The 27,743-nt window shown below is 36.0% G+C and overlaps 1 protein-coding gene across 2 annotated transcripts in view; it reads left to right on the top strand.

Moving 5' to 3' along the window:
* The window catches only part of EIPR1 (EARP complex and GARP complex interacting protein 1), a 73,961-nt gene that overhangs the window by 20,671 nt on the left and 25,547 nt on the right, over positions 1-27,743 (top strand). For both annotated transcript variants that reach the window (XM_053972967.1, XM_053972966.1), the window contains exons 4-5: positions 14,797-14,953; positions 27,644-27,743. In XM_053972967.1, the coding sequence (XP_053828942.1) occupies positions 14,797-14,953; positions 27,644-27,743 (257 nt within the window). The remainder of the gene's footprint in view (positions 1-14,796; positions 14,954-27,643) is intronic.

Here is a 27,743-nt window from a genome sequence, read left to right as displayed (position 1 = left end):
GTAATTGAAAACCTGAAAATTAGTATGTCACAATCTAGGCGATAAAAATAACAGCATTAAAGTCTGACATTTGGTATGATTTACTGTAATGGTGTCAGGTAGGGTGGAAGCTGATGTGGAAAGTGTGTGTGTGAGCTGTATCAACACTGAAAACAATTTAAGAAAACAACCCTTACCTGCTAGTTTGTGAGGGGTAGAACTTGCGAGGGATAGAACTGTGAAAGTCTTAATGTTGAATAATCAGGTTTTGGTATCAGTCAGCTGACTGCATATTTGTTGGGGTTTTATTTTTGTTTGTTTGGTTGGTTTTTTTACAGCAATATTGCTATAATAAAAATTTTTACTGGAAATTGTAACCTGTAGAGTAAAATAAATAATCTCAGGATATTAGACTGATATAAGGTTATATATGTATTATAATAACTTGGAACAGGCCATGGCATTGACCTAGGGACTGACTTGCAGTAGGGCCTACTGTTAAACTATGAGGGTGCTCCCTGAGCAGTTTTGGTGTGGGCCAAGTTACATTGTCTGTACTTTCAGACAATGATGTAGACCAGGAAATTCATGAGTAGTTGGAGTGTAGCCTCTTTCTTTTAATTTAGCCTGCAAAAAAATTCAGCTTGATTGTGCTTTCTGGCCTCAGGGCTGTAGACCTGTACTTGACATTATTTTAAGTCATAAATTGCCAAAAAATACCTGTCATAGTTCTCCATTACAGACTTCTATAAAATACAGAGACTGTTTGTTTTGGAGAATTTACTGAAGAGAAACATACAAGGACTTCAGAAATTAGATTAAAGGCATGATAAATATGTATATAAAATAAATTATAGTATGAAGATCTGGTCAATAATTTCTGTTCTCCTGATCTCAATAATACAATGGTTCTGTTATGTGACTTATTTCACAAACTTAAGAGCAATAATTTTAGAGATAATTTCAGCCTTCTAGAGAAGAGGATATTTTGAAACAGTTATCCTTTTTTGTATTGCATTTTTACAGTGTCTGGTGCCATGGGGTGGTTTTGTTGTGATAAGGATTAGTAGGTGTTGTGGAGGCTCTTCTTAAAGAATCTTGATGAATTAAAGCGAAAGCTTCATGCTGCTCAATCTGAAGAGAATGTTTAATTACTGGGTATAATGGTCATGCATTCATTGAGGCAAAATTAAGTTTCTAGCAATGATAATTGTCTTAATTTGTACTGGTTCTTTCTTCTGAAGAAGGTACTTCTTTTCTATCTGCTTTCAGATACCAAATGCTGAATCAGATCATGAGCTGGAGTTGTTTGCCAGCTTGGTGATTTTTGAGTTCATAGAAAGGCTTATCAGGTTTTCATGGGGCTGTGAAACAATCACTTCTCTTTATTCTCAGTGCCCTTGTAAGGATGCCAATGTTTTGCTGGCTCCCTCATCTACTGCTGCACATAAGGCTCAGGAAACTGTCAATCTTGATAAAAAAGCTTTTTCCTGAACTGTAACTACCACTTTAGAGTACAGCATCATGTTGGGATGGCTTGAACTGTTTTTCTCTACATGCATTAACTAAGTTTTGTAAACAGAGGAGCTCATCTTTTGAGTCCTTCTATTCTCACCTTTTCCATGGCATAAAATTACCTGAAAGTGCCAGGTCTGCAAGACTAGGTAGTTGACACTGTTAGACTAATCATGCTGTTTCAGGAGCTCACAGTGGAATGCTTCCTCTGGTTTTAACTTTGGCCTTTCAGATAAATCTTTGTTTTAAATCCATGAGATAAAGCTAGATTAATTGCTTTTACTTGGAAGAGATAAAACTAAATTTAAAAGCAGAATCTTTATCTAATCTAAATTTAAAAGCGTAATCAGTAAGTTTCTAGGTTGCTGTCATCTTTTGTATTTGTGCTTGTCCCTGCTTCTCCTAGGAATTCAAATTCTTATTCAAATCCATGGAAACATATGTGGAAACACACTTATTGTCTTAGTTCAAATGTATTTTTAAACTCCTGCAAAAAATAGGTTCTGCACTTCTGTTTCATGTAGGGACGTTGAAAGCCACCAGAGGGCAAGAGGAAGTGTGACTGGACAAAGCTGTTACCTGCAAATTTCCACATGCTGGCAGGCATGTGTGTGCACACATCCTGGTTTTCACTTGGATTTTTTCAAACAAGATAGGTGCCCTGGTGCAGTGGTTATGAAGACTTCATACAAATAGCTTGCATTTATGGATTCAGAGCATACAAACACAAAACTGGTGTTTAATTTTGTTGGAAATAGTTTGCCTTTAAAATCAATGAGTTATGGCTGTTTGGTGCATTGCACTTACACACAGTGAACTCGTGTATTAAAAAAACTTTCTGCAGAGAAAATTCATCAGTAAGGATACTGGAAATAATACTGCTGGTGATGCTTCATCTGCTTAGTATTGAAGACAGCAGGTGACACTTTTGCCTTGCTGTAATGAAAGCACTCTGTGTAGGGAAATCATTGGTACAGCCATGGGATATGCTACAGTCATTAAAATGGGCACAGAAATTGAATGCATCTTTAAACATTCCCTCTTCTCAGCAGTAGTGGTATGATGTACAGAAGAAGATTTATTCCCATAGTTTGAAGGAAGAAATAAATGTCCTTGATGTTCTTAATGTTCTTTTAATGTTTTTTTTTTCCCTAGGAATTCTAGCTGTTATGTGATTTCAGTGTTTCTTTACAAATAGCTTGCAGTAAGATTTTAAATGAAATGGTTGACTATTTCATCCATGTGATGAAAAAATGCTACCCAAGTGATGAACAGCTTGAGAAATTGTTCTATGTTAATTCTGTTCAAATTTGAAGGGCTGTATACATAGATATATATTGAGTTCTGTCCAGATGAGAGGTAATGTAGCTGTCATATCATAGTCTGTGCTATAACCTTACTTGTATGTGAGACTGCTGTAGGAGTTAAGCTCAGCAATTCTCAGCCAGTGTGTAAGAGCAGATGCATAGTGAAAAGTGTAAGAGCTGGGGGACCATGGACCATGTATAATATAATTAACTTGAAGCACAGATCCTTGTTATCCCTTGATTTAGAATCTCATCTTTATTTGACAGCGATTATCAGGATAATTGCAACATTTTTGGTATGAAGCAAAAGAAAATGAATGTCAGAAGAGGGAGGAGAGAAAATGACAGAAATTCAAGTATAGCAGAATGGTCCTGATACTGAAAAGAGTGCTTTAAATGCAGAAAGTAGATAAAATGCTTCTGAATTAGTGCTGTCACTGAGGGATAATCTCTTAAATTATCAGACTGCTCTCTTTCACTGTTAGAAGGTTTAATTCTCTTCCTCTTCTTAATTTTTTTTTAACTTAGAACAAAAGACGTGTTTTTCTGCCTCTAATTTGAAGTAGTTTTTAAACTCTATTTTCAAATATTGATCTCAACTAATGTAAAAGACTGCAAGAGAATGCGTTCTTTTGCTATCTCCAGTCAATGCTATTGTTGCACTAAGTAACATTTTGCAGAAACACCTAAATTCTTACAGTTTGTGTTTAGGCATTCTTGTGCAATGAGTTTGTTGTGTAAGTGAAAGTTAAAGGCGTGCTTTTCTCTATATTAGTCTAGTTTTGTATTAGACTTCAGAGTTATTTCCAAATAATGCAAGTGCAAGTTCCTTCTAGTAAATGTTAAGACATTTTGCAACCTCACTTTTTTTGCATTCCATTTTTTGTGACATTCTTTCTACCATGAAAAGATAGCCTGCTTTCTTTTTCCATTATCCCATCCTTCCTGGAAAGCTGGAGTGGCCAAGGGAGTGTCTTGTGCTTCATACCCTTAAGAGAATTATTAGGGTATTATTTCTTCTTTTTTTTCCCCCCTCTTGCTGACTTGTCAACATCACAATTCAAGTACTAGCAACAGCTTAAATAGTTAGAAAAATGATAATTTTTTTATAAAGTAGCAAATCTTGAGTTATTGTAGTTATATGATGACATCAATTCTGTAGCATATTCTATTATCTTCATGTCGTCATATGAAAACATGTTAAAATGTTTTGAAGACTATTTTAGTTTGAGATTTTTCTCCTGATTCTGGGTGATAGTTTGCAGCCTTAATTCTCTTGTGTGTATGAGGTGGGGCTTTTTTATGTGTCATCAAACAAGCATCAATGTTTCTGACCATTAGACGTAAAACTTAGGACATTTCTGCTACAGCAGCAATTTGAATGACAGCTACAGGAAGTATGAGAATTTGAGATTAATATTTGTGTCTCTTTTGATATTGTGACTATTTTGCAGCTCAGCATAGTTTTATGATCTCCACTGTGGGTGCACATGCCATCTAGTAGACTAACAGGAATGCCATTTACTTTCTCAAAGTCCTCAGGAACCTCTCTCCAGCACCATGACCTTTCAGAGTTAATTTAAACTGGCCTCATAAATACATTATCCATTTATCAGTTCTTGTGGATGCATTACTGGGATCCAATTTCTTTAAATATTTCCTGACTTGACTTTCCCACTGGTCTTGGCAGCCTGGGATCCCTCAATCCTGAGGATAGCAAAGACCCCTCCACTAGACACTGAGCTTATTAAAGTCATACACAAGGACCAAGACTATAAATATGAAACTCCTTCTCATTGTCAGAAGATTGTGTTATCCTTTGTTTCATCCTTCTAGCAGACACCAACTGCGTGTTGCCGCTTTGGTCTACCTTCTAATCCTAAACCATAATCTCTCATTTGAGCTGGGAGCTCCATACACTCTAGTTGCTGCTGTTCATAAAGGGTGATTCTCCCTTCTCACCTTCTTGATCCATCCCTCCTAAAGATCCATACCTCTAATCCCAGTGAGATTGTACACACCAATAAGACTCTGTATTTGACATTAATATACGGTGTACTTGGTCAGTACTAGCAAAGGAATTTCCTATCCCTGAGCTCAAGATTTGACCGCCAAAGTATTTCTGGGTTTGTTTCTATTTGGTTATGTTTTCATAATTACTTTTCTTAGATTATAAGCCTTTTTGGAAGGAGCTACATATCTTTCTGCACTTGAGTTCAATAAAAAAATGCCATGGGGTTTCTCTCTTGTGAGTGTTTCTGAGGTGTAAACAAATGAGAACTGCATAGTTATTAGCAGCCAACTAACATGATGTATTGTTTGAATGCCCCTAGTTGAGAAAACTACTGACTAACGTAGGGCAATATTTAGTCTTTTTCTGTAGACTTTTGGATGTGCTAGTAGTTGATACCTTGAACTAAGAAAAATCCCAACCACAACTTATTTTTCTTATATTAGTAAAAATACCTTTCTTATTGTAGCACTTTTAACTGACTTAATGAACAGAAAACTGAGTGTATCTCAAAATAGCGTATCTAGCTAGTAGTTGTTTATAATTATTTTCTTCCATTAATTTCTTTTGCTTGATGTGTGAGCACATCTGGAAGCTAGCTACCCAAATTGTCTAGTTAATGTAAAGATACAAGCATATCACGATTCCGACATCTAAGCTTTGAATCCCAAGTTATTGCTGGAAGAAATTTTGTGTCTGCTGGTTGTGGCCACACATCTGGATTTCTATTGAGGGGAAGTACTAAGTGGAGACCATGGAAGGCTGATGGAAGGCTGTTGTAAGGGGTTAGTGAACCTACCTTTTCCACTTGAGCTGGTGGTTACGTCAAGCTTGATTTGTCAAGCTTGAGGCAGCCATGTAAACTGCGTAATCTGTGGTATTTGTCCTGCTTGAGGCAGACTTTATTACAAAAGTTATATTTGACTTTGGAACTCCTATGGAGTAGAATGGGAATGCTTGAGGTTATATAGATATACTCTTGAATATGTAACTGTCTGTTAAGGTGCCTGATTCAACAGGGGGATAAGTGGTCTGCAGTTTCCATCAACTTGTTAAGGAGTGCAGTTTTAAATTCTTTATGAAATATCAAGTGGGAATTTAAGTGCATTGGTTTCATTTCACCTTATTTCACTGACAGCTGCCATGGTGCCTCCATGAGACAACTGTTGTGTGTGTAAAAGTAGCAATGTGGACGATGCTGTTAAGCTCCGCTTGCCTTTGTGGTGATAGAAGCCAACATGTAAATATCCCTCATTAAGTTTTATTGGTATACTGTGCAGCTTTCCTCAGCACAGAGTTAAATCTCACAAATTATTTTTATATGGCCAGCTAGTACCCTTTTGTTTGTGTGGTTCTGACTGTTGTTGCAGCTTTTACATTATTGCAGCCAAATTCTGCCTGAGGAGCAGAGTTCAGCTTACCAGTATAGCAATGGTTGCAGTTCTTTGCTTGGGCTGTCCCCGTATGGCAGAGTTCCAGAAGTGCAATCAGTAAATTTTGACCTCCCTCAAACAGATGTATATCTGCAGAGTATATAATCAAAAAAGATCTGTGCTGAAACATTGTCTCAAATCACCTTGGGATAGCATAAGAAGCATCAGACTATAAAAAAGTGCGAATTATGCCTTTTCCAGTTTGACTGCCTGCTTTCTGCACACTGTCTCCTGTTCTTCCATAGAAAATGATGGGTTTACCTGTCTCTCCATGTCATACCCCACGCCTTTGCACACTCTTTGATCGTTCCAGCTGCGTTAGTGTGCAGCAGGTGAGGTTTTTAAAACCTCCTTGGACATCTGTGTATACAATGCAAACATATATTATTATTAGGATAAAGAGTGAGCTGCTGCTGCTGTGTTTCCATGTTTCGTGGGTTTGCTTTTTTTTGTTTTTGTTTTGTTCAGTGGGTTTTTTTGAAAATCAATGTCTGGTTTTTGTTAGCTAAAAAGTGCATTTAAGTAATGGAAAGAAAAATGAAATTGCTTGTAGCTCTTTATTCCTACATATATCTCACCTTCTGTATTTCAGAAAAATTGTAAAATCAAGGACTGCATAGGCTTTTAGGACAAAAGATGAAGTTACTTACCCCTGTTTTCCCCCTCTTTTTTTGCCTGTGAAGGATGTGATGTTGAATAAACAGAATACAGTTTTTTTTTTATTAATTGATGAAAAAGGATGAAAGGCATATTCTTTTTTAAAACAAAATATGCATACCTGAGATATATTGTTTTTATTTCTTAATTCTATTAAACTCGAAGAAGAATGTTCACATTGATTGGTAAGGAAGAGTGCTAACTGTTTGTCAGTGGAAAGGAGGAGGGTTCTGAACACTAGCTGCTTGTTCCTGTCATACTGAGAGCACTAATGGGCACCAGCTGGGCTGTAGCTATAGCAGCTTCACCACTTCAGCCTTGCACAGCACGAGCTGCTGTGGCAATGCTGCAGAAGGGCCTCCTGTGCAGATTTAGGAAGTACACACTTCAGTTGTTGTTCCCTGGGCAACAGAATAACTGCAGACAGCTGGCTTTGCACCACCTGAGCTGATCAAAGAGCAAACCCTGTCAAGCACTGATACTTCAGCTCCTCCAGCTTCAGTGTGAATGTCTGCAGGCAGTGATGTAGGAAGCATTGTCATTCAGGTTTCAAGGTTAAACACAGGGGAATGAAGTAGAGTGACAGCAAAAAGTAATATGAAAACGTTGTTCCTGTAGATAGTGCAGTCAGGTGTGTATAGCTATTGATGATCAAGAATTAACTTTAAAATACTTAATTACTGGTGTACATATAAAATGTGTTTTGGAATTATTCAGAAAGAGACTGGGAGTCTAGCAATAATCTACTTGAATTTTGGGAGAAGGAAGAGCAATCAAGGGTGACATGTCATGTGTTTCATTAAGACCATAAAGAATAATTAAACACAAAGATTAAAGCGGTATGTAAAATGATTTGGCTCTGGTCTGCTGGAAGCTTCTGACAGGTCAGGGCTGCAACAGTAGGGTGGGGTTTATTCAGCAAGTGATGCCAGAAGCATGAAAGGTAGATGATTGGACAATAGTGAACTGTAATGTTGTCCTATATGGACCTGTATAATTAGGATTAAGATCCACTTGAATATGTTGGGTAAGAGTGGAGGGATGGGAGGGGCAGGTGGTAGCGTTCATGTCTGTTGGACTCTTTTCTTGTACTTCTTTTATATTACAGTAATATCCAGTAATAACTTTGCTTAAGAAGGGTGCTAACTTCTTAAAATACTGTTTTAAACTTTGTTGTGAAATAATAAAGATAATTAATTACTCGTCCTAAAATAAGTTTCTCCTTTTTTTTCTAATATCTGTATTTATTTCAAAAGATAGTAGCTTCCCTTTTGCAGAAGCAGCTCCAGTGAGTGAACGTGGGTGAACGATAATACTGACTTTTAGCAAGTTCTAAATGTGCATCTGTCCACACCTGAAAGAGGAAGGCGAGCAGAGCTGGTGTGTTTCTGAATGTATTTAATCCTCATTTGCTGAAACTGCAGAATATTGATTAGTATCCACACTTCCACTGAGGGTTTGGTTTTTGTATTCCATATATTCTTTGGATTTTTTGTATTTCATATTTATTTAAGTAACATTTGATGAAAGTGTCTCTAAAGTAGTTTCAGGTGGGGTTTTTTGCCTTTTGTTTTGTTGGGGATTTTTTTTGTTTGCTTGGGGACAATTTAGACTGTGTATTTTTTGTTTAACTCTTCTGATTTACTGCATCAGTGGTCCAGATTGGTTTCTTAGTACTCTTGGTTTCTTAGTATGTTTACTGAGGTTGCATGTTAAGTCCTTTTAAAAGCTGTTATTTATTAAAGAGAATAAATTAAGGCTGTATAAACAGATTTTATGGTATCTGATGTTCAGTTGCATTCTTTGTCGTTTTGCAGTCTGTGGCATTTTCTGAAGGAATCTTTATCACAAATTCTACTTTCTTAAAATTTTAAGTTCTTCTGTCAATGTCTGGAAGTGTGACAAAGCTCATTTCTTTCATTCTGAAGTCTTCAACTGTAGGAATTACTGATGCGAAATCAAGAGTGGTGTGAAGTACGCAGGCCATCCCTTCTAGCTTAAAAAACTACCAGTTCATAAAAAATTCTAATTTTCTACAACAGCAGGAATGACTTTCAGTCATTCAGTGTCCTGAACAACTGTATTGCATCTGGAATCAGCAGTGTTCTTATATTGACAGATTTTTCTTTTTGCATCTAGTACAGAAATGATTGTGTAGTTTTTAAGGGTTGTCTACTGGCTACTGTGTTCCAGCAGCACCAGTGCCACAAATTGATTTGTTGTGTGTGAAGGAACTTTATCAAGGAGTAACAGGTACTTGTAGTTAACCTTACAGACATGTTTCTTTTTGAACTCTGGTCAGTAACTTCCTGTTATTTTTAAATTTTATGCAGATATTTTTTTCCCCAGGCTTATTTCTTAATTTAAGCTGGAGCAATTCTCCAAGGGGAACAGTGTTTGGATGAAGATAAGTGGGATGTCCCACCAATCTACAGCTTTTACTTTTTTTTTCTGTGTTGGAACCAGCTGGTAGTATAAAGCTAAAAATTGTCATGGAAATAGTCCTCATTGAGAAGTCCTTTTGAGTGCTGCAGGGAAGATTGGTATTGACTGACCATGTTGTGACCCTTTGCAAACTGCAGGCTCTGCATGCAGAGGGTTTTCTCACTTGCTCAACTTGTAAAGTAGGCACCAAAGATGGCCTCATGTTCTATAGCCATGATTATCTCTTAGGCTTTGGCTGAACTCAACAAAGTTTGAAATTAGCAAAGTTTATTTCCTACATTTGATTACTGTACCCTTATTGCTACCAGCTTCATGTGTAGCTGCTTCCTAATTCAGTGCTGTCAAAGTATGGGATTACTTGTTTATTCCTTAAATTGTTTTGCTTTTTGTAAGCCTGGATCATTTCAACAGAACTCAGTAGATGAAACCATGTGCTGTCACTTTAGCAGATATCATCCTCTGCCCAGGAGATAATATTGGTGGACTTCGGGAGAAACGGTGCTTAACAGAGGGTTGTTGTGGTTGAACAAGTATATTTAGCTCCATTCTAACCTATACCTAGTAAAATATGTACTGAAGATATAGGATGAATTAGATAAGGGATGAGGAGGAACAAATATTTCCCCCTCTTGAATGAGGAAGAATAATGACAAAGATTCAATAGTTAATTGTCTCATTTCTGGATCATTTTATGTGAACAATGTGTGAGGAATACAGTGGGACATCCTGCTTCAAACATTTGACTTGGTCTCTATGAAAGTTCAATAGTGCTTATTAAACCCTGTAACATTTTTGTTAATACACTCAGTGATAAAACTTTAACACAACCTTATCTGTTCTCTTCAGCATAGGTGCTGTGGCATAAACATTTATTTCATTATGAAATAGGGATGCAAAAATGGTTTCCAAGTATATAAAGAGTTTTAAGGAAGGCATAGAAGCATGATATGGAGACACTGTGTTTAGCTTGTTTTTCTTTCTTTTACAGAATAACTGGCATTGTCATTTAAATATTAGTTTCATACTTGTCTTTTAGCATTTTAAAGAGATAATATGAGAGCCAGTAGATAAAAACACTGTCATTTTGTATGTGTATGTGCAGTAATGTGATGTGAAGATAGTAAAATACGGGAAAACCTGGAGTTTCTCTTTGCCTGTAGGCATTCTAGATAAGGAATGGCACTACAGAGGTGGTAGTGAAATTACCTAGTAACACTGGATTTTTAAATTTTCATATGATCACTTGGGAAATAAGGCTATATGGGTAATGCCACAAATACTGTATACTGTTAGTGAGCTTTTCATGTGGCCATGGGAAGCTTGTTGTGGGGCTTTGATAGCTATGTAGTAAGAGTTCCTGTTTGTGGACTTCTGTAGGTTTGTAGCTAGTGGTTATTTGATTAAGAGGACTTGTGACCCAGAAGAAGCTCCACTTCATCTATCAGAAGAGTGACACAGCACTTAGATTTGCCCTCTCTTTTACAAGAGAGAAAATTGTATACTTTAAAAAGTTCCTTATATATAGGTAAATTAAGTCTTCCTTAAGGCCAGCCATATCTAAAATTACTTCTCTGGATAGCTGTGGAAATTCCATTTTGGTTTCACACATCTGGGAATTAACAAAGTGTCAGAACTGTCCAAGGAGAAGTTAGCAGCACTCTGAATAAAGTCTTGTTCTACAGATTTCAGCCATGTATCTAATTCCAGAGTTTCTCCAAAGTTTAAAATTAGAATATTTGCAATGCACATACAGTTGTTCAAGATGGATGGACATTCAGCAGCTGGAAAGTGGTCTGTCACTTTCCCTGAGCATCATCAAACCCAGCTGAAAGCAGAGGATAATGTCTGTGCTGGGCATTGAAGTTTTGTGCTTGTTGGCTTTTAGTGTTATCCATTTTGATGTGCAATTTCATTTATCCTTCACCATGAGTCCCAGTGAAGTAAAACAGGCATGGAACTGCACAAAATTATGCATATGAAATTCTGCACCAACCTGTACTTCAGTTTTCAAACCACCAAAGTGTTATAGGAGCCTGGATCACCTCAAGTTTCTGGGGGGATTTTCTCTCAATATATATACAAACAAACATATACACTTATGCTTTGGCTTCCTTCAGTCTTCAAAATGATGCTTGTTTACTTGTTCTAGGGTTTTCAGTCTGGAAATCTGATTGTGCAAAGAACTAATACTCTAGTTTGAAGATGCAAAAATATCATTTCAAGGCTGTCTTTAAGATTGTGGTGCTGTGGTAAGAGGAAAGATGTCTTGAAAATGTGTTTTTCCCCACCTTCCTCCATCTAAAACCTTTACTGCACAAAGCAGCAATACTTGGAAGTTCAGTCTTTTTATGGAATATAAATTTGAAGTTGCACTTCAGTCTTTGATTTTCAGTCTTCCCTGAACTGATTTGGCCTATATGGAAGTAATTTATTGTTTGTTAAGGATGGGAATTCATATTATATGATACCTGTGTAACTACTCATTTCTCTTGCTTAAGACAAGACAAGGAGAGCTCAGTACTGCAGTTTATTACAGGGATTTGTTTCCTTTTCCTTTCTGAAGAAAGGAAGAAGAAAATTAAATTTATCATTTATAATTCAGAAGAAAGTTAAGTTTATCCATTGTATATTTGCAAGTTTGGTGCTTTATGGGTGTGTGTATATGACATGTTCTCACTGCTTCTTGAACAGATACAGGGCATTGAAATGTAAATACATTTGCTCCATATTTTACCAACCACAGTGTGAAATAATTTTGGGACCACCTAGCCATCTACTAGCAAGAAAAGTTGAAACCATAAGAATGTGGTCTGCTGTAACTTTTCAGAAAAATATGGTGTAAGAGGTGATCATGCAAATTCTACAGGCAGCTTCACAATTATCAGAGAATTTTAAGGAAAGTGGAATAACAGCAGATTTTTGTAAATGAAATGAGAAATCTGAATTGAAACTGAACCAAGATAATGAAATATCAATGTTGGATATTAGTGTACATGTCACACATGAGTGGAAAGGGCCTCTTTGGTTTCTGTATTCAGACAGCTACTATGTAAGATGGCCTTCATAATCTCATTATACTTACATATATTCTAGTAGAAGTAATTTTAAATTTATCAAAAGTAAACAATACTTAAAATCAGTCTCTATATCCTTCTAAAAATCTGGCTGCATAAAAATTTCTATTGGTTAGCTAGCTAATAAAAAACAAAAACAAAAAAACCACCCTAAAAATGTCAAAAAACCTCCAAACCAAACAAACCCAAAATACAACCCTACATCCCAAAACTATTTCAGAAGTGATAGTTAAGTCTTCATTTTTAATTATGTCATAGATTGTACCACAAATTTTAAGAATCACCACTGATTACTAGTTGAAACCTTGTAGGTTAAATTTCAACTAAAAAGAAAAAGGTAATATTTATTAGGTAATTTTTGAGGAAGATAGGATTTATCAGTGCATTGGCAAGTGTTTTGTGCAGGCTATTTTTTTTTTTTTTTTTTTTAACTCTGCTTCCTAAATATTAAGTTTCTTTGTGACATTTTGAAGTTCTCTTAAGACTTGTAGTGCTGTGCTGGAGAGAAAAGATGGCTTGAGGAACATGCAGTTTGTTTTCCATTATTTGCTTTTGTGGTTCTCTGCTGTGATCTTGATAAGAGTGAAAATGATAATGCTTTATATGCATGGTACAGACCTTTTAGTAGTTACAATCTACCAGAAACTGTTCATTACTGTTCTGTCACATTGAAGTGAAATGTTTGATAAATCTCCCCCTTTTTAGCTATATTATACTTTAAGTTATTTATTACTTGCATGGTGTACAAAGCACACTGTGTGTGGGGTTTGCCCTTTGCTAAGGAAAGGTAGCCATCCACTGTTGCTTTCTTCTCTTCCTCAGTAGCATGTGGATTTGGAGTAAACAATTTATCTGAAATGATTCAGAAATAGCTATTTAGTTTGCATGTTCTACAATTAGCAAAAGTTCAATTAAGTGTTAATAAATAAGGGATTTTCTATCATCTTTAGATGTATGGTCTCTTTTTACTGTATTCAACTTGTATATCCAGATTACCGTAGAACAGTTATGTGCATCATGCATATAATTTATGCTCAGCACAATCTATCAAATATCCAGTGATTGTGTGTTCTGAATTCATATAAAGTCCTCCTACCCCTGTTTCCTGTTGCAGAAATGGCCTTTTTTCCTACAGGTTTGACCTAATTACCTTTTTTGGTTTTTTAATTTCATATGACTGCATTTTAAACATGTCTGCATTCTTGTATTCAGGACTTACTATGTATCAGTTACTTTTTGTCCTATTCTGTGTTGTTTGGGTGTCTCTTTTTCCATATAGAATATACAGATTGGTGACCTTTATAATACATGTTTTTTCCTCTGTTAGTACCATTTTAGCCTGAGAAGGCCTTTTCGGTGTCCTTGCTTCCTCTTGAAAACACTCTCATTACATACAGCTGCTGCCACTTTCCTTTCCACTGATGAAAGTGGTCACATTTGCTCACGGCTCTGTAATCAAACACTCTTGACTAAAATCAGCTAAAATGTACTTGGAGATAGAGGCCTCTAAAATGACCTCAGAAGAGAAGATGTATCATTTGTTGCTGCTTATCCTCTGGACTTCTCATTTAGCTCATCCTGCAGCCAGCAGTTGCTCCCCCTGCTTTTGCTGCCTGTGGCTGGTTCCTTTGTTCCCGCTGGAGTGGATCTCACTGACCCATTCATCTTTGGTGAACCCTGGACCAGCGTGAACGTATGCACTGCTGCTCTGGTCTCCTCCCATTCTGCACTGCTACAAATTGCTATACTGGGTGATGGGCAATGCCATATGTGCACAGACCATATGGTATTTTCTCTTAAATCTACAGTTGCCTTGTTCTTCATACATTGTAATACTTTGCAATATGTATGTAAGTTCAGTTTGTCTTTTGGAAGCTGTTTTTATTTGCTGGGGTTAGAGGCATGTACTTACTTGGGAAACCTAATTTTGCAATAAACAGTTACTAGTAGTAAAGGATATGAGATAATGCTCTGGATTAAACTGAAAATAGCTGTTAAAAGTGTTTAAATGATGTCTGTATCTTTACTGTTAAGGAATCAAGCAATGTAACTCGTCATTTTCATTAACATCAGTATGGGGAATGAAACCTGGAAAACATGCGTCCCAAAGAGTTTTCATGAGCACCTAATTTTGCTTTTGTTCAGGGAGACACATGTCAAATACATGCTAATTAGGAGTTTTGCAGCAACTTGACTGCTAACTTGAGGTCTGTGTCTGTAGCCACATTCTGCATTTTTTGAATTCATCTTGGTATAATATTTTTAAATATTTCAAACAGCAGATGTGCATTGCTTATTTGTGTAAATGTTGGTGCAGTGTGTACAAAATACATCTCCCATACAATGATCTGTTGACATTATTCTCTGTTGCTTAGCTTCAGACACTAAAGTCATGACATGTGCTGCTGTTTGGAGGATGCCGAAGGAATTGGAATCAGGCAGTCATGAATCCCCTGATGATTCATCAAGCAACACTCAAACCCTGGAGCTACTCTGTCACCTTGACAACACAGCCCATGGCAATATGGCCTGGTAGGATTCTGCATATTTTATACTTCTAGCAAAAGCCTAAAGGATAGACCCATGCTGTTAGTTTTGTGCAGATTTATATTGTAGAAACTATGCTATGCACTTTAAAAGTATTCCATCTTAAAAAAAAAAAAGTATACATTGGATTTTTAGTCCCAGATGTTTCATAGATTAAAAACATTTATTAAAGTCTTGCAAACACATATGGAGTAACAGCCTGTGTACTGTTTGAATGTGTTTTTCCCCACCTGCCCCTATCTAAAGCCTTTGTTGCACAAAGGTATAATACTTAGAATTTGAATCTTTTGGAATATAAATGTGATGTTGCACGTAAGGTTTTCTTTTTTAGTCTTCACTCAACTGATTTAGTGTATGAGTAATTTATTGTTTCATAAGGGTAAGAATTCATTATGTTACATGGTGCCTGTGTAACTACTCTTTATCTGTTGTATAAGTCAAGACAACGAGAGCTGCAATACAGCAGAGGTTATTACAGAGGTTTATTTCCCTTTCTGTTATTTAAGAGGAAGTTAAATTTGTCCATTGTGTATTTGCAAGTTTGGTGCTTTATGGATGTGGGTATATGACATGTTCCCACTGCTTCCTGACCAGATGCAGGACATACAATAAGTTTTGAGCATCCATTTCTAGCCACAGATGTCTAGTTTGAGCCTTGCAGATTAAATTTTAACCAAAGAAAAAGGGTAAATTGAAGGTACTATTTATTAGGCAGGTCTTGAAAAGATAGGATGTATCAGTGCATTCAAAAATGTATAGATTACTTTTTTCTAAGATACAGGTTTTCTGAGTGTTAAATTTCTTCGTAGTAGCATCATTTAATTCTTTGCTACATATTTTAGTATGAGTACTCCTCCTTGTAATTATTTTATTATTTTTATTCACTTTTTATTGTGGACATTTTTTGATAATTAATATTCCAAGCTAAATTGGAAAGATTTTGTTATTTGTTTTAATCTTTTAAGCTTTGTGACTTTTGTCTTATAATTTTCCATAATCAGTTTCTATCTGATGCTGGAATGCCAGAACTTCGTGTGGTAGCCGGATCACTAAAGGAGGAATAGGAGGCATATCACTGCTTTTTGTCAGGATGTGAATTACATGAATGCCCAGATTTTTTTTTTTTTTTTTGCTCTAATAACAGTTTATAACAAGCTCATGCACAGTTTTCAGTCATCTGCTATCTGATTTTGATCAGTACTTAATGCCTACAAATATCTACTGCTATTTAATGTCCTTTACCTATGTGCATGTGTATATATATGCATAGAGATTTGAAAATGTTCAGTGTTACAGAGAGATAAAAGGTGTAAACAGAATACTTGGCATTACTACTCCTCACATGATCTCCGGCAAGCATAGCTGAGTTAGAGGATGTTGTTTTAGAGCAGACGTTTCTATTCCTGTCTCACTCATATTGGACACAACTCATAAATTAGTAAATTAGGCCTTTTGTGCTAAATGTGTCACATAAAGACCACACCCCACTGAGTGGTGTGTTGGCTACAAATAGCAAGGTAAATATTTTTTGTATTACACTACCTAAGTGTTTAGAAAAACATGAAGCCATTAGACACTAAGGGTTTAGTTGCTGATAGAACCAAACAGAAATCAGAAAAACTGTTTTCCTCAATGCAAAGTGTAAACACTTTTCAAACCACAATGTAAGACCAGCGTTCTAGTTTACACAACCACTGATCTCATGATCAGTGGTGGTCTGCATATACTTGCACTAAGAAGGATCTGTTATTTGCCTTGCCATTAGAGCATACATACCCTTTATGTTTTGCCTGGAAAACCACAGGCTGAATGCTGGACCCAAGTTTAGTGTGACCATGTGCACTTCAAGGGGTTGCTTAATCCACAGCATGCTGTAGAGCAGTGTAAATGCAGCCATGAATGATTGGATACAGGCTTCATTTTTCAAATTAATTTTGACTATTATTAGTCAGAATGCATGCTAAAAAAGATTAAATAAAAGACTGGACTTCTCTCATATCTTTATATGCTGGGCCTGGAAGAGTGGACAGAGTTGCCAGTACAGTTTAGAGGTGCATCGTGTAATGTTGGCGTCAACCTTTGTGACAGTGGCTCCAGATAGCAGCTTGTAGGAAGATATTTTTTGTGTGTCTTGGTATCCATTGCATAGATGCTTCATGAGATTTATGGATCTGGTTGCAGATCATAAGTAATTGAGTTTTGATTGTAAATCAGGGAAAAAAGCAAAACTATTTTGAACATGCAACTGGTGATGTATTCTAGCATCTACCACCCTCCTCAGGGCTTTATTTGCTTGTAGTTTTGCTTGTGTTTACCCTGCTCTACTTCCTTCCTTATCATGCTTCTTTCAAGGTAAGCCTGGTAGCTGAAATTTACCTCATAGATTTTTGTTTCCAGTATCATGCACTAAGAAACACAGAGGGGATTTTTTCCAGGTCTGGTGTGTCAGGTATTGGTTTTGTTCAGCTCTGTACTGATGTTAAGAACTGATTCCGCATTTTTTTACCTTTATCTCATCTCCTTTATGGAATTCTGTGCTCCAGTTTCTCTGAAATTTCTTACTAAAAACCAACAGAGACATGTTTAATACCAGTTCTCTTTTGTGAACCAAGACCAAAAGAGGGTTTTCAATTGATTGTGATTAAAAATCTTAAACTTTGCTGGTGTGCGACTGAACACTGTGCTCCGCCCGCTCAAGATTTATTGAAATAATTTTCTAGTCTTGACAAAACATTTGACAAAAATCTAATATCCAAGACATTACAGGCAAGTGAAAAAGAAATTTGCTTTTCTACAGTTCCATTTTATCTGGATTGCATGAGTTACTGTGTTTAAAAATTAAGCATAACCTTTCATTTTTAGTTCCTGAGATTGTTTACTGACTCCAAGCTTTGTATTTACTCATCAGCATTTTTACTCAAACTCTTGTATGGTATAAAGAGAAAATTAAACAGATGCTTAAATTAGGCCAACAAGTAGGCCTGTTAGTTGTTCTGTTTGATTCTTGCCTAAGATTTTTTCATCCTCTGCCTGCTGTTCCTCATGTAAGCCAAAATGGAAGGATTTCAAGTACAAAAATACTGGGTGAATTACTTTGTGTGGAAAACCCCAGATACACACAGAAATTCGTGTGTTTAAAAAGAAAAAAGTCTCTTCAATAAATTCCTCTGTAGAGAAGTATATGTATTCATACAGAGTTAAACCTGTATAACAGTAAGCATGTTGATTTATGCAATGTTGTAAGATTCAACTAAAGCAACTTGCACTGGATAGCTTGCAAGAAGCAGTACCGTCCAAAGTACTGTCTAGTACATAGGAGAGGCCAAGGAAACAGGACAGCAATTAATGAGATTTTGATTATTCCTCTGAATGCAGCTTGGAGGAATCCCCAGAACTCTTGTCTGTTAAACCCCTGAAGACTTGTATTTTAGTATTTAGAACAGTAACCTCCTGTTCTACTTCTCTCTGTTTTGTGGCAGACTTTTTTGGTAGTAGACTTGACAGGATAGTCCTTGGAGAAAGAAGATACTACAGGCCATAAGAGAAAGTATAATCTGTGAGATCTTGAATTCATAACACAGCAGGGAGTTTCTCTTGAATCTGCTGGAAGCAGGCTTGCCTCTTAATGCTTAGCATCCTACTTTTTGCTTTCCAAAGATATAAAATAGGCAGATATAAAATAGGGTAGATCCTGTTCAGTACTAAGCTATGTACTTCAAAAGAGAGGGGAAAAATTGAAGTTGGACTGTGATCTATGGAGTAAATGTGGAATAAAATGAAAATAAATAAGAGGTAACTTTTAGATGAACAGTGAAATACAACTGTAAGGGAAAATGAATGGAGGTTACAGAGACAATATAAGTGGAGGCTCAATTCTGAAAAGCCTGAAAGGTGAGGAATGAAGAATTCATGTTTTATATAGAAAACAAAAGCTGCTAAAAATTTGTTTGAAAGGGATGAATATGTTAGTAATAATGACAGATTACTTCATTAGGCTGATCTACTAGCTCAGGTTGATTTTTTGGTTTTTTTTTTTGGTTTTTTTTTGTGTTTCCGACTCAATCAATCCTATATATGAACATGCAAATATTACCATATCTAAGATAATGTAGAGAGGAAGAGAAATTACAAATTCTTTAGAGTCACAGATGTTTAAGAACTCTAGGATGTTTATCGTTAAAATATTAAATTAGAACTTTGAATTCACAAAGGAGAAAGCTATTATAAATGAGCTATTCCCACAGATTTGAAATACTTAGATTTTATTTGGCATTTCATTGAAGGTCTCCAAATGGAGTACAGAGAAGTACCATCTCTTCCTTGGCCATACACGGTACAAATCAACCTCAGTAAGGTTGGCTTTTTACAGAAGTGCAATTATTCGCTCTTATAGTCTTTTCAACTTGAGTAGAGATTTAATACACAGCATTTTATTGCTTCATCATGCTCATTCCATTAATCCACACAGTCACCTCATCAGAGTTAGGCTCATTCATAACTGATGCCATGAAGATACATTACTGAAATGCAGTAGTGTTTTATTTACTTTTTGGCCTTTAAATTTCTTTTAAAAAACCCAAAAGCCCACAAAAAACAAACCATCCCAAAACATTTTCAAGTAAAAACACCAAGAAGTAAGAGAATATGAAACTCAAAAGTGAAAATGTTGTTCTTAATAGCTCTAACACTTTCATGTGTTATTCAGGTATCACTTGTCTTTCCTTTCATGATGTTAGTAATGTTACTTCTTCTATAGTACCTCTCTGTAGGCTTCAGGATATATGTGTAAAAGTTCTTCCTTAGGGTTTCATTCAAAAAAAAAAAAAAAAAGTCTAATATAATTTAATAGTCTGTACCTAATGAATATAAACCTGAAAGTAACAACACTTTTTAAGGGATCATATGGTCTTGAATATGTGGAACAGTAACTGTTAGATATACTTTATAGCAAAGACATGTAATAAATGCAATCATAACTTTTTTAACCTTATTTTAACACTTTGTATGTCCCACTGCCAGAAATGTAATTGTGAGGACAGAGCTCCCTCTGATATTTGCATAGAAGTTTCTTTGAGCATGTTAGGACTGTCAGTTGCATATTCTGGTGTATAAACTGAACTCTGCATTTTTGGGTGGGGGGGTGAGGGGGGCTGGGTTTTAACAGCTGCCTGGCAGATATTAATTGTATCTTCACATGATTCACAAAATTTCAGAGCTATCTGAAATTGTCAGCATTTAAGAGTAATTCTTCCACACTTGGTTCATTCCACATATTCCATCAGCCACTTCTGATATTACAGTAAGTATAGAGAGAATTTTTTGGACTAACTTACATTCCCAGTGAAATTTTTCACTTAGTATCTTAACAGCTTCTTATCAGTACTGACAATGCCCTTTATATATGATCCTTTCTAAATTGGTAAAAGTTTAAGCTGTATTTATGTCTCTGCTCTCTTCATGATTCCATGTGGTCTTGAATTCTTAACAGGATTTTGGTCTCTTGAGTCTTTGATTTGTCTTTATTGTAAATAAAATAATTTATTATATATAAATACAAATGTTCAGTGTTCAACTATTAGATGTCTTTCTTACATTTTCTTACATTTAAAATATGTCTCAAATCAGCAGAGGAATTCAGAACACTCATTTTCTTGTTTTCATTCCCTTGAATGTTTGTGGTAATTCTGAGTCGTTAGTATCATGCAATTTTAAAACTTTAAGCTCTTCAATGTAATCACTTTTTCGAGGGAATAAATGTGATTAATTAATTGGATACTGAAATAATAGAACTTTGTATTAAGTGCCCTGTTTATTATGTTAGCTTTTAATCAGAATTTATTTGACTCTACTCATGTAAAGCAGAGGGAAACTTAGGCTAAAATCTGACACTGAAGCAAATACTAAAGGGAAAAATATTTATTCAGTTTTTTGAACATACTATATGTATTCAGTTAAATTATAACTTCTGATAAGTTAAATAGATTCCATGTGCTTGAATGAAAATTAGTTTTTATGAGTCTTTGCAGCTGTTTGTGTTTAGTTTGGATTCATAAATCATGATACAGAAAATAGTACAGAAATTGTTACTCTACAAGTAAAAACCAAAAAAGGGATTGTAGAGTACTATATCACTTTTCTGTCCCAACTTGAACATAATTTAGTTTCTGTTCTCACCATGCTCTTATATTTCCCAGTTTTACTGCTAAATTACTTGAGATTTTTCCCCACTGAAAGAAAATCGAGCTATTTTTAAAAGGGGTTTTCTTCCTCTTTGTAATGTCACTTAAGCTATTCATACCACTAAAAAAGTGAGGGCTGAAGTCTGTCTCAACTGAGGCAGACTTTTTTACCAGTGAGATAGATACTTCTGTTTATTCTACTACTATTCTATTTATTATAATAGTTTTATGTTCAGTCTTACTGAATTGCTTAAAATGTTAGTGGGAAATGTTAAAGAAAAACAGTGTTGCAGAACTGTGAAAAAATTAATTATGCAGGAAAAATTTAAATGTTCATGAGGAAATAACTGAACAGGTGCCCCTGTTTTCTTGTTATCAGACTCCAGTTTGCTCTCCAAAACCCCATTAAGCATTTATTATTTAGGATATTTATCCCTTAGAGTAGAATTCTTTCCAGCACAATATTCTGGGATGACTATAGATGTAGCAGTGTTGCTGCTGACACTTGCATACATAGTAGTTAAAAATTCAGGGTTTTGAAATGTCTGTTGGATGTTTATTGGATGAAAAAAATGACCCCTGTACATTTGTGATTAAGTGTATCTATTTGGTAAAATGTCTGTGGGACCTGAAGGGGTGCCCGGCAGCCTCCCACAGTCCATCCATCCCAGTGTTCAGGCTCGGGCAATGGTGATGGAGAGGTAAGTTAAGGAGACCACATTAGTTACAGTCCCAGCTACTTTTTGCAGTCTCTTCACCTCAAATTCCCCCAGAATTATCAGCTGCTGGATTAGAGGTGTTAGAGGGTACATCTATGCTAGGTCTGTGTAAACTTCAGCATTCTGTTCTTCTGAACAGAAGGAGTGGTGATTTTCTTCAACTATCAATGCAGATCTAGGCAACCTAGATAATCTTAGGCACATGTTTTAAATCACTGGAGAAATATACTCAGAGGAATATTCAGCTTTGTTAGGTATTATTCCCCTGACCAACCAAGCAGTTTGTTACAAACAGCATAAATTAGTAAGGATATGCTATATCCATATTTCCGTCTTTGAAAAATTCCTTATGAAAATACTCAAATTGTCCCTCTCAAAAGTAGATACGTGTTTTCTTTAAAGTAAGTCTGCAGAGATTGTTTTTGATCACTCCAGCTTTTTTGCAAATGAATTTGTTTCAGCCCTTAATTTTTGCCTTAGTATGTAGAAAAAAGTATTGTCATTCTGAGGCCTCCAGAGGCTGGGCAAGAGATTTACAAAACGGTGTGCTTTCCTGGCAGACACTGATACTACGAAAATGTTTTTCCTAGGCTGACCACCTTACTTGGTCTATGGACAAGCCAGTTACATGTTTATTTCTTTACCTGTCAAATATCCATAATATTCACTTTGGGGTTTTTTTAAAGCCCTGTTCAAGCAACAGAATAAAAATGGTGTCTTTGGCAGCAGCTGCTCCATGGAGAGTGTGTTGTAGAGACCTACACAATGATAATTTACTGAAAAAAAATTTAGAAAGGAGTGATTTTTCTGGGATGTTTGGATGCTTTTTTATTTGTTTGTAAAGCAGTTTAATTTTTCTGAATGTAATAATAATGCAAGAGTCACAATAAAGCCCAGATATCTTTGGGGTTCTTGTCCAAATTAACCCTTCATTTCTTAATTCTCATTGCTCAGCAGCTTTTTAGCTAAAATGTTCACCTTACCTTCTAGGTTTTTTTTAGGAAGCTGTGGTTCTCGTTTCACCGCATCTTGAGTTGGACTCTGAATTAGACCTTAATGTCTGAGAACTTTGAGATGAAGTGTAACTTGTGTTCCCTGCAGCAGACTTCAGTACACTGTAAAATAGACAGAACTGATTTCATTAGAAATGTGGCTGTTTTGTAGAGCATTTGGGTAGGGAACAAGATCGTGGATTCCAGGCTGTACTTGGTCTGATCTCCTGTCTCTTAGAATGAATGTCCTGATTATCTGATAAGCAAGAATAATCTTTAAATTGTAATCATCATAGTGCAAAGAAGGCACAATATTTGCGTTCTTAATATGTGAATTTTTCTGGTGGGCTGCATGAAAGCTGCAGGATGGTCTGCTGAGTTACCAAATGCATGGGTATGTTTTCCATTTTTCAGTGCATGAGAGTTTTCAGTCTAGCAAAATTTTTCCATTTATAGAAATAAATGGTTGTTACTTCTGTAATTGCAATTAAGCAGTTGTTAATGCATGCTGTGTCCAACACTTGTGGCTTAACTGCAGTTCATGTTGATGAAAGTGTTTCCATGTTGCTTCTTTCTTCCTTAGTCTGTAATGGAGGACTTTGAATTGTTCATTTGTAAAAGCTCTGTACGTTTATTGATAAAGGTGTTAACTATCTTTTCTGTATAGGAGAAGATAATGTGTGCATTTGAGTGACTATTTTAATACTCTTTTTTTTTGCTAAGGTAATGTTATCTGTAGGATTTAATTTTATCTTTTTTATACTAAAAACTAGTAGCTGCAAGCTTAATTGAAGCATCCTGAGTTAGATGATAACAAAATAGGGTAAAATACAACATATATAATTGCTTGTCTTCTGTTTATAGATTATTTAAAGAGCAACCGTGAAGTTGCCACTCAGAAACTGAGTAATTTCAAACTGTGAATTTGACAACTCTCTTGTCCATTTCTGAAAACTGTAAGCATCAGCAACTGTTGGCACACTGAGGAAAATGGTGCTGCCTGGATTATCTGTTTTCCTTTTTAGACATTATCACCATTTCTGCTATGCTGAAAACTGTTCTAAATGAAAACTTCAGTTCCTCTAAAATTTGTATCTTGCTTCAAAAGTAACTTTTTCTTTTCATTCACCAATAATTCCTGCCCACCTGTTCTCCATAGTATTTTGTGTTTGACATTCAGTGATGAGTACAGAACATAGCTGAACATATTACAAAGAGTGATTTGAGTAACCTCTACTTAAGATTAAAAAATCTCAATGAATGATTACCAGAACCACACCCATAAGTGAAAAATGAAATAGAGGTAAAATGGGCATCCCACAAGTCTAGAGTGAATGTTGGAGAGGCCTTTTCATTGCAAGGTATGTCAGCTCAGTTAGAATTGGCTCTAATTAGTACAATGTATTCAGCTGGAAAAGTAATTTTACCTTGAAGTTCAGTGACACTTAAAGATGTGGAATTTCTCCTACCTTTGAAAACATCAAAGAAATTGTTTTCAATCTAGCTTTTGCAACTAAAATTGAGTGATTCGTGTAGGAAAGGTGCAGATATATCAACAGGCATAAAAAATACTGATCTCTGGCTGAAAGGACTCTTAAAGGGTTAAGTGGTCAAACCAGATTTAATTGTCTGTAATTAAAAATATATCTACATAGATCAATATGTAGATATACAACCAAATACCACTTATATTTTCAGCAATATGTAAATAAAATGATGGACTTAAATAAATGTGATCAGAATCAAATTGAAGATTTCTTAGTTACCTATTCAGCCATTCTGATATCTTTCAATTTCACATTGGAAAACCAGATTGTGGAAGGTTAGTTGTGATCACATGCAGGTTATAGTGTGGTAATTTTCTTTATCCTGTTATATGTTTTCATAAAATTTTTTCATCTATTTGAAGGCTCTAACTGATGTATCTGTGCAGCACAACTACATGAAATTCTGAAATACACATGGCATTGCCAGTTGGTTTCTTAACACTGTTATGGGCAAAATGTAGTTGAACATGTAATTGAAATTGCATGCCATTATTTTTATTATTAACACTCATTTTCAATTGCTTCTAAGTTTTTTTCTAAGTTGTACCATACTTTTCAGAAGAGTGTATTGTTGAATAAGATTGGCAATACTATAGACAAAACAGCCAAATTTAAAATAAATCATAGAATTGTTCTAGTACCATGTTCTTGGTAAAACACATTTAAAAACATGATGGTAGCTTAATGTACTAAATGTGGTGGTTTTGTCCTAATACAAGAAAACTCACTACAAATGGGCTTTTATAGGTAGGTAATTTTCATGGATTGACAACACAATAAGGGATGCAGGTCATGCTTCCAGCAGAATATAGGTGCAGAAGTTAGTCCTTTCTTTATTCTGTTGCATTGCCTTACAGAAAAGTTCAGTGGGTAAGGAGTCAGCCAATGCACCCTTTCAGTTATAGTTCCAGACTTTTCTTTACAAAACAGCAAACAGGTGCAGTCATCTGCCTTGTGTATCTGATACTTGTTTTACTAAAAGTGCAGAATAAAAACCGATGAAACTGTTTGCACAAGGAGTAATTTGAGAGGAAGGTATGAGTTTTGTTGTATTAATGGTGTGAAAAAAAGATACTTTGTCACTTCTTACCTGCAACTTCCTATTTTCTTTTCCTTGTGTTTTGTAGCATAAGATGAAGATTAGATGAAGTTCCATCACTTGGATCTGGGGTCAGCCAGATTATATCCATTGTTTTAGAAATATAGGAGTAAAGCAAAATCTGGGATAAAATAGAAGCATGCATAGTGTGCAGTGCAGGGTTAGGAAGGTTGCTAGTGGCTGCCTAATGTTGGGCTCAGTTACCCAAGGCTGCATCTATTTTTGCAACCTTCTTCTTTCATCTATTCCCTCTGTTACAATCCAAATTAACACAGAAGAGCAAGGAAAACTAAGTGTCTGTGAATAAAATGGATCAAACCCAGAAAGGTTTGAAATATACCTCAAAACTTGATTAAACAAGTTTAGATGTTGATGCCAAAACACTTGATGTATTTTATTTAATAGTAAAAGAGGCAAAGAGAAAACGAGAAAAAAAAAAAAAAAGAAATTAATAGAAAGATAAAAGAAAGGACTAGAAAGAGAAAAGAAAGAAATAGGAAAAGAGATGTGCAGGGGTGGGGGGCAGAGAGTAACAGGGGTGAGGTAGAAAGATCAGCCTCCTGAGGGTCCCAGTGACATCTCGTGGCTCCCCTCCATCTGGCTTCTTGGTGGTGAGGGTCCTCTACTACCACCACAAAGCAATGGAATGCAATGGATTAAAAAATGTTTATAATATTGAGGTGGAATGCCCGTGTGCCTTCCCTGGGGAGGGCACGTTTGATGTTGTCCCTTGCAACACTGTGGATCTGTTGCATCATGTTGCAGTGCTCTGGTGCAGGGTCTGGGGGGCCTTTGGGGGACCATGACAGCCCCTTCACCTTTCCCAGGGTGAAGGGGCCCCACAGCTGAGCTCTACACAGCAGAGGATGGGCATTCAATGCCTCTCATCAGAGGTTTTTTCACCATACACCCAAAGCCTCTCTTCCCCCCACCCTTTGGTGTGAGGGTCTGTGTGAGCCTGGCAGCTGACAGCCCTGAGCTGTGGTCTCGTCCCCAAAGGTGCTAAGCTTGATCCCTCTGGGAATGTGTTCTTCTTCCCCAGCCCAGGCCTGAGTCACTTTATCTTATCTCCATCAATGTGCAGCCCAAGGCCCCAATCAGGGTTTGAGTGGTTTTCTCTGCAGCTTTTATACAGTTTTGCTGTAAAAGCAAAAGTCTTTCATGAGGATATTTAAACCATAAATTATAACATTTCAGTCTCCAACAATCCAGTTACTGAATTGATTCACACAAAAAGCAAAACAATCTTGTGATTAGTCCATGAGAAATAAGAAACTTGTGAGAAGTCCAGTACTAGAAAACTTGTGTCTAGTCATGGACTTGTGATAAACTTCAAGCAGCGGGACTTCAACTAGGCTCTGAAGATGAAAACAGCATATCAAATGCTTTTAGATAGCTGAACGTTCAGTCTTAAAATGGAAAGAAGTTTCTCCATTAACCTATTGATACTAAAGTTGTGATCTCTACCTTCAGGTATATTGTTACTCTAAGATTATTGTGAGGTTGCAAAACTTGGTTACAAAAGTGTTACAAAATTACAAAAATAGAAGCCTATTCTCATAAAATGAGAGTATTCTTTCAATCCTACTGTTACCTCCAGCAAGTTTATTAGGACTAGAGTGCATGTAGTTAGCTGAGCTGCCCATACTGACTGGCTTAAATATGCTGCTTTTCATAGATAGAATAAGAGAGGAGGACTGATTTCTTGCATTCCTTCCTGTATAGCATGAAGTGAATCACAGGTTAAAAGTATATGCTGATTAAGTCAAGAAGACAGCTGCAGAGTTGCATCAAAACTAAGGCTTATGATTTTTGGTGCACCTTCAAAAAGGATGCGTAACACTCCATATGAACAACTCTGAGGTTTCAAACTAAAGCCTTCTAAAATTAGTGTACATCAAGGTCTCTGGTTGTATTTCTGTGTATGCAGAATGACTGCTACAAATTGCTAGTTAATGGCAGATTTTCTACTTAAAATATGTGGTGGATTTCACCTAAAAGAAACAAGAAGAACTAGGGTTTAACATATTTTGGTATAGATTAGAACTACAGAATTAAAATGGCCTTCTAGTTCAAATTCTGGATTTTAATGTTGTGCTATTTTGTTATTTATTTTGTTTTTCTGTTTCTGTTTTACAGTGTTATGTGGGAACCAATGGGAGATGGTAAAAAGATTATTTCACTGGCTGATAACAACATATTATTGTGGGATTTGCAGGAAAGTTCTTCCAAAGCTCTG

The sequence above is a fragment of the Vidua macroura genome, chromosome 3 (genome assembly GCF_024509145.1).
Source record: "Vidua macroura isolate BioBank_ID:100142 chromosome 3, ASM2450914v1, whole genome shotgun sequence".
In the NCBI taxonomy this organism is placed as follows: Eukaryota; Metazoa; Chordata; class Aves; order Passeriformes; family Viduidae; genus Vidua; species Vidua macroura.
This window is presented reverse-complemented; position numbering and strand designations above follow the sequence as displayed.